Here is a 12,912-nt window from a genome sequence, read left to right on the forward strand (position 1 = left end):
CTCCACTCGGTAGGATTTCAGATACTTAGGCGAGCACTGGGCTGCAGCTAAGCCCCCGAGCGAGAGGTCTGCTCTCCACTCTGTTGGATTTCAGATACTTAGGCGAGCACTGGGCTACAGCTAAGCCCCCGAGCGAGAGGTCTGCTCTCCACTCGATAGGATTTCAGATACTTAGGCGAGCACTAGGCTGCAGCTAAGCCCCCGAGTGGGAGGTCTGCTCTCCACTCAGTAGGAATTCAGATACTTAGGCGAGCACTGGGCTGCAGCTAAGCCCCCGAGTGAGAGGTCCTATCCCCACTCGGTAGGATTTTTGAATTGGTGGCGTAGCTAGGAAGGAGAGGGTAGCAGTCGACCTGCACCTCGTCCTCCTTGCAGAACGCATGTTGTACTTGTACTTAGGCAAGTTCTTGGACTGCAGCTAAGCCTCCGAGTGGAAGGCTGGCTTACCACTCGGTAGGATTTTATTTATCTTAGGCGAGTGCTTGGACTGCAGCGAAGCCTCCGAGTGGAAGGCTGGCTTATCACTCGGTAGGATTTTATTTATCTTAGGCAAGTACTTGGACTGCAGCTAAGCCTCCGAGTGGAAGGCTGGCTTACCACTCGGTAGGATTTTATTTATCTTAGGCGAGTACTTGGACTGCAGCTAAGCCTCTGAATGGAAGGCTGGCTTACCACTCGGTAGGATTTTATTTATCTTAGGCGAAACGGATTTCGCAGCTAAGCCTTCGTGTGGGAGACTGACTCACCACTCGGTTAGGATTTTTTTTACAGACTTAGGCGAATCGGATTCGCAGCTAAGCCACCCACTGGGGGATTGTTTTATATGGACAAAAGTAATAACAATCACTGGGAAAACTATAAAGCTCTCGTTTTTGATAAATAAACTACAGGAGTACTTTTATTACAACTCATCCGAGTGAATACTTAAGTGTAAAAGGGGCGGAGAAGCTCCGCGTTCCAAGCTCGGGGCTCGTCGATCTGATGTTCGACATTGTAAAGACGGTATGCTCCATTGTGGAGAACCTTGGTGACGATGAAGGGACCTTCCCAAGAAGGAGAAAGCTTGTGTGGTTTCTGCTGGTCCACTCGGAGAACTAAATCTCCTTCCTGGAAGGCTTGACTCTTCACGTTTTTGGCGTGGAAGCGACGCAAGTCTTGTTGATAAATGGTCGATCTAATCAGAGCCATCTCTTTTTCTTCCTCTAAAAGGTCGACTGCGTCCTGCCGCGCTTGTTCTGCTTCAGCTTCGGTGTAGAGCTCGACTCGGGGAGCGTTGTGGAGAAGATCACTCGGCAAGACTGCTTCAGCTCCGTAGACCAAGAAGAATGGAGTTCTTCCAGTCGACCGGTTGGGTGTGGTCCTTAACCCCCAAAGCACCGAGGGAAGTTCGTCAACCCATGCACCAGCCGCATGCTTGAGATCACGCATCAAACGGGGCTTCAACCCTTTGAGAATCAAACCGTTGGCTCGTTCTGCCTGTCCATTCGACTGCGGATGGGCGACTGAAGCATAGTCGACTCGTGTGCCTTGAGATGTGCAGAAAGCTATGAATTCTTCAGAATCGAAGTTTGACCCATTATCAGTGATGATGCTGTGCGGGACTCAATATCTGAATATCAGTTCTCGGATGAAGCTGACCGCGGTACCAGCATCGAGGTTCTTGATGGGTTTGGCCTCAATCCATTTGGTAAACTTGTCGACTGCTACCAGCACATGTGTGAAACCGCTTCTTCCTGTTCTCAACGGGCCAACCATATCCAAACCCCATACAGTAAAGGGCCAGACAAGTGGTATGGTCTTTAAGGCTGAGGCGGGCTTGTGTGACATATTGGAGTAAAATTGACATCCCTCACACTTGTCGACTATCTCCTTCACCATTTCATTCGCTCTGGGCCAATAAAAACCAGCTCGGTATGCTTTGGCCATGATGGTCCGAGAAGACGCATGATGGCCACAGGTCCCCGAGTGGATGTCGTTGAGAATCATTCGACCTTCCTCCGGTGTTATGCATTTCTGGCTGACTCCAGTCGCACTTTCTGTGTATAACTGACCTCTCATGACGGTGAAGGCTTTGGACCGGCGGACGATCTCTTGAGCTTCTTCTTCATTCTCGGGGAGTTCCTTCCTCAAAATATAGGCGATGTAGGGCACTGTCCAATCGGGAGTGATGACCAAAACTTCCATGATCAAGTCGACCACCGCTGGGACCTCGACTTCAGTCGGATCTGTGGTGCTTTTAGGCTGCAGGGCTTCTTCAGTGAAAGGATCCTCTTGAACCGATGGTGTGTAGACATGTTCCAAAAACACGCCACTCGGAATGGCTTCCCTCTTGGAACCTATCTTTGCCAAGTCATCGCCTGCTTGATTTTTCAGTCGGGGAACATGATGGAGTTCTAACCCTTCGAATTTCTTTTCAAGCTTCCTCACTGCATTGCAGTATCCAGTCATGGCTAGGATTCTCACGTCCCACTCCTTCATCACCTGATTGACCACCAAATCTGAGTCGCCGTAAACCATAAGGCGACGGACACCGAGTGAAATGGCCATGCGCAACCCATACAACAGTGCTTCATATTCTGCTTCATTGTTGGAGGAATCAAAGTGGATCTGGAGCACATATCTGAGCTTATCTCCTCGGGGAGAAACCAAAACTACCCCAGCACCAGAACCATTTAACATCTTAGAGCCATCAAAGAACATGGTCCAATGCTCCGAGTGAACTTGAGTCGCTGCTGCTGTTCAATCCACTCGGCAAGGAAATCTGCTATAGCTTGGGACTTAATGGCTTTCTTTGCCTCGAATTTGATATCAAGGGGAAGGAGTTCAATCGCCCATTTAGCCACTCGACCAGTTGCATCTCTGTTGTGCAGAATCTCTGACAATGGTGCGTCGCTGACGACTGTAATGTCATGATCAGAGAAATAATGGGCAACCTTCTTCATGGTCATGTAGATCCCATATACGAGCTTCTGATAATGAGGATATCTTTGCTTCGATGGGGTCAAAACTTCAGAGAGATAATACACTGGGCGCTGAACTTTGAAGGTTTTCCCTTCTTCTTCCCGCTCGACTGTAAGTACTGTACTGACGACTTGTCCTGTGGCTGCAATATAAAGCAACAGAGGCTCTTTGCTGATTGGAGCAGCAAGCACCGGCTGGGTGGAGAGCAGAGTTTTTAACTCGGCAAATGCTGCATCAGCTTCTGGAGTCCACTCGAACTTGTCTGCCTTCTTCATCAGTTGGTAAAGGGGCAACGCCTTCTCACCGAGGCGAGAGATGAATCGACTTAACGCGGCCAAGCATCCAGTAAGCTTCTGGACATCGTGCACACGCACAGGGCATTTCATTCGGAGTATGGTGCCAACTTTTTCTGGGTTAGCATCGATTCCTTGTTCGGAAACGAGAAAACCGAGTAACTTCCCGCCAGGTACTCCGAATGTGCACTTTGAAGGATTGAGCTTGATATCATACCTCCTGAGATTGGCAAATGTTTCAGCTAAGTCAGTTAATAGGTCAGAACCCTTTCGCGACTTGACCACGATATCATCCATGTATGCTTCCACATTCCGACTGATTTGAGTGAGTAAACACTTTTGAATCATTCTCATGAACGTGGCTCCGGCATTCTTGAGGCCAAATGGCATGGTGATATAGCAGAAGCACCCGAATGGGGTGATGAAAGCTGTTTTGATTTCGTCGGGCCCATACAGACGGATCTGATGATACCCGGAATAAGCGTCTAGAAAAGACAATCTCTCGCACCCTGCGGTCGAGTCGACAATTTGGTCGATGCGAGGGAGAGGAAAATGATCTTTCGGGCAGGCCCGATTGATATGTTTGAAATCAATGCACATACGAAGGGAATTGTCCTTTTTGGGAACCATAACGACATTGGCGAGCCACTCGGAGTGGTATATCTCTCGGATGAACTCTGCTGCACGGAGTCGAGCCACCTCTTCGCCAATGGCCTTTTTCTTCTGAACGGCGGACCGTCGAAGATGTTCTTTAACAGGTTTTGCCTTTGAATCGACTCTAAGGCGATGCTCAGCCAGTCCCCTGGGAACACCTGGCATGTCAGCTGGCTTCCATGCGAAGATGTCCCAGTTCTCATGGAGGAACTGGATGAGCGCTTCTTCCTATTTAGAGTCGAGTGTAGTGGAAATATGGGTCGGAGCTGCATTGGGGTCAGTCGGGTGGATGTGAACTGGCTTCGTCTCACCGGATGACTGAAATGCTGACTCTGTGGCGGGCTTCTTGGCCCGCAGTAAATCACTCGGATCTGCGTTCTTCTTGTATCCCTCTAGCTCTATCATTGTTATCTGGTCATCCGCAATCTTTGAGCCTTTCTGGAAACACTCTTCTGCTTTCTTCCGGTTACCAGTGACGGTGATCACGCCTTTGGGGCCAGGCATCTTTAACTTGAGGTACACATAACATGGTCGAGCCATGAAGCGGGCGTAGGCTGGTCTTCCCAAGATAGCGTGGTAGGCGCTCTGGAAATCCACGATTTCAAATGTCAGCTTCTCTTTGCGGAAATGCTTCGAGTCGCCGAACACCACATCCAGAGCTATTTGGCCGAGTGACTCAGCCTTCTTTCCTGGGATGACTCCGTGAAAACTCATGTTGCTGGAACTGAGCCTGGACATCGGAATGCCCATTCCCTTGAGCGTCTCTGCATACAGTATGTTCAACCCGCTGCCGCCATCCATCAATACCTTTGTCAGTCGAGTGCCCTCGACGACCGGGTCGACCACCAGTGCTTGCCTCCCAGGGGTGGCAATATGAGTAGGATGGTCCGACTGGTCGAAAGTAATGGGAGTTTGCGACCATCTCAGATAGTTTGGTGTCGCCGGTGCGACCATATTGACTTCTCGGTTGATCACTTTCAGTCGACTTTTGCTCTCTACATCAGCAAAAATCATCAGAGTGGAGTTTACATGAGGGTACTCTCCATCACTGTCCTGCTTGTCCTCAGCCTTGTCCGACTCCTTCTCTTTGTCCTTCGGCTGTTTCCCTTGGAACTGCTGGATTAAGAGCCGGCACTGGCGAGTGGTATGCTTTGGGTAGATGAAGTTACCCTCTTCGTCTTTCTTCGTGTGGATATGACACGGCAGGTCCATCACATCATTACCCTCCTTATCTTTTACCTTCTTGGGGTTCCAAGATCCTTTGGGCTTCCCTTTAAATTTGCCATGTGTCATGGCTAGAGCCTCTCCAGGAGCTGCTGGCTCGGCCTTTCGCTTTTGCTTCCGACTGGAGTTTCCTTTATCCGACTGACTCGGCTTGTACTTGCCGCTCCGGAGTCGGTCCTCTTCTTCGTCGTTGGCGTACTTGGTGGCTATTTCCATCATCCGACTCAGGGTCATGTCTCCAGTTCGACCAAACTTCAGGCTCAACTCTCTGTTCTTGACGCCATCTTTGAAGGCGCAAACCGCTTGATGGTCCGACACATTCTCTACAGTGTGATGCAAAGTGATCCACCTCTGGATGTAATCCCTTAGTGTTTCACTCGACTTTTGTACACAAACTTGTAGCTCAGTCAATCCAGCAGGTCGCTTGCAAGTTCCCTCAAACGTCCTGACGAACACTTGAGAAAGATCTTCCCAGGCGTAAATGCTGCTGGGAGCTAACTGATTCAACCATGCCCTGGCTGAACCCCCTAGCATAAGTGGCAAATGTTTCATGGCCACCTCATCATTACCGCCACCAATCTGAACAGCCACTCGGTAGTCTTCGAGCCAAGCTTCAGGCTTAGACTCTCCGGTGAACTTATTCACCCCATCGCCAACCTGAAGTTGGGGGGTATCACTGCGGTTCTGATCGCTCTGCTAAAACATTCTGGACCTGAAACGTGAACTCGGCTGCTTGTGGGCACATCTCTGTCATGACCACCTCTATGAGCTCTGTTTCGGTCGACCAAACCTTGCACGATGATGGATCTCGCGTCAAAGCCTGGCTCTTTGGGGTCGACTGGAGCTCTCCGCCCAACACTGAGCTGGCGTCTGTCATCTTGTTGCCGATGGGCGTTAGACCCACTTCTCGGAGGAGGAGTGGGCACTCGACGCCTGTCATCACAATCAAATCGATCATCATAGTGGTCCCGCCGGCCTTCACGTCCCATGCACCTCGGAGGCGACCTTGGACTGTGAGCCGACTGAACAGTATTCGCAGCGACAAATCGACTATGAATCCTGTTACGTGACTGTGACACAGCTGAATTCTGATCTCCTGCTGCCCGGAGCAAATCTCTGATCTGCATCAAGCCTCTTCCAGCCTCTGACTGAGAGGGCTAAATTGACTCCGCTATGCGGGCTGCAGCTGCCAAATTCTGAATTGGGGTTCGATATACCTGAGTTGGTTGCGGAAAGAGCTGACGTCGATTGGAGTTAGACGCTCGTTGACGCGCACGCTCGTCGAGTGCTCGCTGAAGGTTCTCCAGTCGAGTGTGTTCAGCCAGGTTGGCTAAACACGCCTCTTCCAGGGCACGAGCCTCAGGAGTTTCTCCTGCAATGGGAGTATGCAGGGCATCCATGTTCCGGCGGCGAAGTTCTTCCCTCTGCTGGGAAGTGAGCGGCTCGGGTTGGTACTCTTCATGGGCTTGAGCAGGGTCGTCCTCGTCGTCCATCCCGTCGCCGCGGGGGAAACCGGGAGGACTACGGGGCCCGTTGACCATCAGGACCTCCGCCGCCGGATCACTGCTATCGCACTTGGATGCAGTCTCTACGGAGCTAGTCGACAGGTCAAACAGGCCGTAGAGAGATTCGTCGGGCTCAATCGCCGTGACTTGGGTGGTGGCCGATTGGCGAGCCACTGCGTGTCTCACCCATCGCTGGAGCCTCGACCGACCGGAGCGCTTGCGCTGGCAGGAGACAGGGAGGGAGGACGGCGCAGGAGTCAACTGGTATGGGGTCGACGGCTGCCGCAGCAAGATGCCGCGGACACACGCCCGAAAGTGCGTCGCCCCGCGGACGGGGAGCGCGTCGATGTCGAGTGGTGCCTCCTAGAGCCAAGTGGAGTCGTCGGCGATGAAAGTGAGCGCACCGAGACGGATCTCGTGGCCCTCGACCAGAGCTCCGCCGGAAACCATGATGAAGGCGATCGGACAAATTGCAACTTCTCCAAAAAAGTCGCTAAGACACCTGCCCCAAGGTGGGCGCCAACTGTCGTGGTTCTAAGTCTGACAGTAGAATGGGGGGTAAGTATGGAAAGGCAAGGTCCTAGCTATGGAGTAGTTGTACACATGGGTGTTTAGCGAGTTCAGGCCCTTCTCTGAGGAAGTAACAGCCCTACGTCTTGGAGCCTGGAGGCGGTCGACTGATCACTGTGTATATGAGTTACAGGGGTGCGAACCCTTCTACCAGTGGAGGGGGGTGGCTTATATAGAGGACGCCAGGACCCCAGCCTGCCCATGTAGAGGAGGGTTAAAGTACATTAAGGCCGGGCGTTACTGGTAACGCCCTACATAAAGTGTCATCATGACCATTAAGACTACTTAATTACAGACCGTTTGGATACAACATAGATCTTGAACTTCTGATGGTCGAGTGTGTCTTCATGGTCGAGTGTCTTCTAGCCGGTCGAGTGGAGTCTCCCTTGGTCGAGTGGAGCTTCTCTTGGTCGACTGGAAGGTAGCTTCGAATGATGATGTCCTTGGGTATGGTATCCTAGGTAGGTCCATGACCCTACCCTAGGTACATAACCTCATCACTTGGGTCACTTCATAAATAATGATTTGGTGTATGGCACTGTACTAAACAAATATCACGCTATTTTTCATATTTACAATGCTTAAATGACTGTCTTACCAGATTAGATATGACTTGTACCTGGTAGCGGTGCTGCCGGGTGCTGCCGGGTGCGGCAAGCGGCACTTCCTATCTAGTGCCAAAAATTGGGCCACGAAGCTAGCATGCAAAATGGAGCGACCAGGTTTTATGTGACTCAACCATGCACATGTAGCAGAAAGTGCAGACGTAGCGGGGAAAAAACATGCACACGACAGGCGCATGATCTAGCGATGACGTTGTTGTGTCTCGATGGTGGGCCCCCATGTAAGCTAGAGGTGGAAAGATAACGTGGCTGACCTGCTGATTTGGATAGGCTGCAAGTCAAGAGTAATATGGTAGTGGGGATGAACTATTTAGTTATTATAGATTATAGATACGTTGGGGACGTATCAGCTATTGGAGAGGCAAGGGGGTTCCCAGGAATGCTCGGATCAAATTGATTGCATGCATTGGCAATGGAAGAACTGCCCTAGAGGTCTGCTGGGAATGTATCAAGATCACACTAGAAAGGTCACCATCATACTAGAAGCGGTGGCATCACATGACTTATGGATTTGGCATGCTTTCTTCTGAATGCCGGGTTCTCACGACGACATCAATGTGCTTCAACGATCTCCAGTGTTTAGGAGGCTTTGCAATGGGGAATCACCTCCGTGCAACTACGCCGTCAACGGCCGAGACTACAACATGGGGTAGTATCTTGCTGATGGTATCTATCCCCAGTGGGCGGCGTTTGTGAAGACCATATCCAAGCCGCATGGCAATAAAATAGAGCCACATTGCAAAAATGCATGAAGCGGCTAGGAAAGATGTGGATAGGACATTTGGTGTGGTTCAAGCTCGTTGGAGAATTGTGTGAAGCGCTGCAATGATGTGGGAATCAGAAACTTTGTGGCAGCTGATGACATGTTGTGTTATTCTGCACAATATGATTGTCGAGGATGAAGGTGATGGTGTAGCCCAAAACCATGATCTTGAAGCACCTAGAGAACAAGTTGAAATCCCGGAAGATCAAGATGCAGCTCAGGTGCTGAACTTTCTACAGATGCATTCTTCAAGATCAGCAGGTGTACACGACTCGATGATCTTGTGGAGCACACGTGAATCCACAATGGCAACTAGGTTTGGCCTCACTAGAGAGGACGATTGCAAGACAACGATCTAGGATGAGATGGTTGCAGGCCGGTGATGCTAATACTAACTTGTTTCATCTCGTGGCCAATGGGAGGAAGGCTAGGAATTTCATCCCAATAATTTCTGTGTCGGGTCAGATCATTACTGATCAAATAGGCAAGGAGGAGGCGTTCCATGAGGCCTATAGCGAGCTGCTTGGTCAGACAACACCAAGGTAGCACACCTTGGACCTGGACTTTCTAGGCATTGAGGCAATTGATCTTTCAGATCAGGATCAGATGTTTCAGGTGGAGGAGATATGGAATGTTATTAAGGAGATGCCTGCCGATCGTGCATCTAGCCCGAATGGGTTCACAGGCATGTTCTTTCAGAAAGCCTAGCCGATAGTGAAAGGAGATGTGATCGCTGCACTTCACAAGCTTCTACTTGGCAATGGAAGGGGGTTTGACAAGCTCAATCAAGCTTTGATCTCGCTGATTCCTAAGAAGGCAGATGCTAGCCGGATCAATGACTTTAGACCGCTGAGCCTTGTCCATAGCTTGCCAAAGATTGCTTCAAAGTTTCTGGCAGCGCGGCTGAGATGGCGCATGGGGGAGTTGGTGAGTGTGAACCAGTCGACCTTCATAAAGGGGCACAACATTCATGACAACTTCTTGTTGGTGAGACAAATGGCGAGGAAGTTGCATAAGCGCAAGACAAAAGGTGTGCTGCTCAAACTGGACATATCTCGAGCCTTTGACTCCTTGTCCTGGCCATTCATTTTTGAATTTCTTAGAGCCAAGGGCTTCTCGTGCACATGGAGATCATGGATTGCCACTATGCTTAGAACAACGAGCTCTAGAGTGGTGGTTAATGGCAGCGTTGGGGAGAAAATTGTGCATGTCTGTGGACTTTGACAGGGAGAACCCCTATCCCCACTTCTCTTTGTGATTGCTATGACGTGCTCACAACAATGATGATCAAAGCGCAAGAGGGGCAGGTTCTCAGCAAGATCCCTGGTTGTTTACCTATGCAACGTCTCTTGCTTTATGCGGATGATGTTTTGTTGCTTATTAGACCGACGAGACCTGACCTGATGTTCGTTAGAGAGGCGATCATGATATTTGGAGAAGCCTCGGGATTGAGGATCAACTTTGCAAAATCGTCGGCCATTATGATTAGAGCGGAGGAGAAAGACGAGATCTAGTGAAGCAAGCCTTACCGTGGAAACTGGAGAAGTTTCCTTTCAGATATCTTGGGCTACAATTGGGTATCAGGCAGCTCGCGCGCTCGGAATGGCAGCCAATTGTGGATGATGTGCTGAAGATTGTTCCAGGTTGGCAGAGGGGCTTGGTCACGAGGCCGGGTCGGCTCATCCTGGTCAATCAAGTGGTTCGAGCTCGCCCCACACATCACTTAATGGTGGCAGAAGCGCCCAAATGGGCGATTGAGAGGGTGGACAAGGGGTGTCGTGCTTTCTTTTGGGCTGGGACTGACACTGTCCATGGCAGGAAGTGTGTTGTAGCCTGGCAACGGGTCTGTCGCCCTAAAGGACTGGGAGGACTTGGTGTGATTGACTTACATAAGCATGGGACTACGCTTCGTTTGCGGTGGGAATGGCTCAAACGTTCTGACAGCTCGCGGCCCTGGCAAGGTCTGAACTTTTCCCCTGACAAGCAAGTGCAGATAGTGTTCGACAGTTTGGTCAAGTGGCAACTTGGGGAGGGCTCCAGCGTACTATTTTGGAGAGATCGCTGGCTTAATGGAGCTCGTACGTCTTGCCGAAATTGCTCCCATGGTTGTTGGAAAGGTCAGGACTCAGGTTGTGAACAGAAGAACAACCAAGGACGCGTTGCATCTACTCCCTCCGTTCCAAATTACTTGTCTTGGATTTGTCTAGATACGGAGGTATCTAGCACTAAAATGAGTCTAGATACATCTGTATCTAGACAAATCCAAGACAAGTAATTCGGAACGGAGGGAGTACATGCCTGGACCTTAGATATAGTTGGTGAGATGTTGAGCGAGGGGTTGAGTCAGTTTGTCCATCTCTGGGATAGACTGATTGAAGTGGAGCTCACCCCAAATGTGGAGGACAGGCCGATCTAGCAATGGGATGCCTCTGGCAAGTATATGACTAAATCTGCGTACAAGATGTTGTGTGAAGGGGGCATAAAATTCCAATGTGCATCTACAGTCTGGCGGTGCTGGGCGCCGCTCACTTGCAAGATTTTCATTTGGCTGGCCTTGCACTATCGGTTATGGACGTCGGAATGGAGATTCAGACACGAGCTGCAGGATCAGACCTCTGTCTGCTATCTGTGTGACCAGGAGGAGGACATTGTGGACCACATACTACTTCAGTGCGTTTTCGCTCGTCAGGTGTGGTTTCTCAGTTGCACAAGACTTGGCATTGATGTTTATATCTTGCCAACTATGACAGATAACCTGGAGGAGTGGTGGACTAGGTCGAGGAAAAGAATTCAAAAGACCTACCGTAAAGGATTTGATGCTTTTTGCATTCTAGTTTGGTGGAACTTGTGGAAACAGAGAAATGGTAGGGTCTTTGCGTCACAGGCCATCGCCAATGAATGGGGCACTGCTGAGCTGATTCACCAGGAACTCTTGCGTTGGGTGCAAGCAGGAGGGAGAGGAGTCCAAACACCTAATTGTGGAGTAGTGTGTATGTGTTGGAGGGGTGTGTTTGATGTGCCAACTGTCTGTGGATGGCAGTCTATTGTAACTCTTGTATATAACCTTTGCCTTCTATAAATCAATGATACGCAATTTGCGTACTCTAAAAAAAAGACAATGCTTCAGCTTGGCACTTAAAATAATATAAATATTATGTAAATGCTATCTATGCTTCGTACCAACATTTGCTGGACATGCATGTATTTGCATGAAATTTGAGAGTCCGATTTTGAAATATATGGATGCCGGGACGGAAATATGAGAGCCCGTCTAGACGCGCCTGCGGGCGGGTGTTTGAGGATCCGAATTTGCCAAGTCCGGTTGTAAATGCTCTAAAATTGTTGCATTTGAGAGAAAAATTAGAGATACGGTTGGATGGCCTGCGTCTGCTGGCTGTCGACGAACAAACGGTTACGTTGGGCTGCACTGACGTCACCTGCATTAATCGTGGCCGTTGAATAACAGACTCCTCTCGATTTTGACCGCACTCTGCACTCCCCCGGTTCGTGACATCACCAAGCAAATGCCCCATGACCCCCATGCTGCCCCTGGATTCCCGCCGACATGCTCCAGCTCACGATGACATGTGGACCCACGCCACGACCCCACCAGCCAGAGACACTGTCTTCCACGCCCAGCCCAGACCGTCGCACTCGAAGGAAAAAGGCGAGGAAAATTTTACGCGAGCGGCGAGCCCATCGTTCCTTTCACCGTCTCTCTCCACCTTTCCCTCCCTCCCAGATCTCCCCGCCCGCCTCTCCCTCGCTCCCCACCCCGCGCCGCAATGGCCGACGAGCCCCTCGACGCGTCGCCGGCGCCCGCGGCCCCCGCTGCGGCGTCGGACCCCGCCCCCTCCCCCGCGCCCGCCCCAGCCCCCGCACCCGCGCCCGCGGCGACCGCATCCCTGGTCCTCCGGCCGCGGCGGGAGTCGTTCGAGCACGGCCTCCTGCCGATCCCCAAGCTGGTCTTCCCGGAGGGCACGCTCACGCAAACCCTAGCGCAGCTCAGGGCGAAGCTCGCGGCGCCGGGGGCCGGGCGCGTGGGCGCCGCGGCGCTCGCGGAGGCGCTGCAGATCCCCGCCGACCAGGCCGCGCTCGCGCTCGGGACGCTCGCCGCGGTCCTCCCCGGCGAAGGCGACGGCCCCGCCGCGGACGGCGCGTGGGCGGCCGACCTCCGCGACGTGCTCCTCTTCCTCTACATCCAGTCCTACAAGCGCCTCGTGCCGCGCGCCCACAAGGACTCGCCATCCGTCGCCGACGTCTGGCCCTCCACCTCCGCCTTCGACGGCTATCTCTCCGCGCTGTCCCCGATCCAGGTC

The 12,912-nt window shown here is 51.5% G+C and overlaps 1 protein-coding gene across 1 annotated transcript in view; it reads left to right on the top strand.

The window, feature by feature from the left end:
* The first annotated feature begins 12,363 nt into the window (after positions 1 to 12,363).
* The window catches only part of LOC119337094 (TBCC domain-containing protein 1-like), a 10,049-nt gene continuing 9,500 nt past the window's right edge, over positions 12,364 to 12,912 (top strand). Inside the window, exon 1 of the mRNA XM_037609207.1 lies at positions 12,364 to 12,909. Coding sequence (XP_037465104.1) covers positions 12,379 to 12,909 — 531 coding nt within the window. The 5' untranslated portion in view covers positions 12,364 to 12,378. The remainder of the gene's footprint in view (positions 12,910 to 12,912) is intronic.

Source organism: Triticum dicoccoides, chromosome 7B (assembly GCF_002162155.2).
Source record: "Triticum dicoccoides isolate Atlit2015 ecotype Zavitan chromosome 7B, WEW_v2.0, whole genome shotgun sequence".
Taxonomy (NCBI): Eukaryota; Viridiplantae; Streptophyta; class Magnoliopsida; order Poales; family Poaceae; genus Triticum; species Triticum dicoccoides.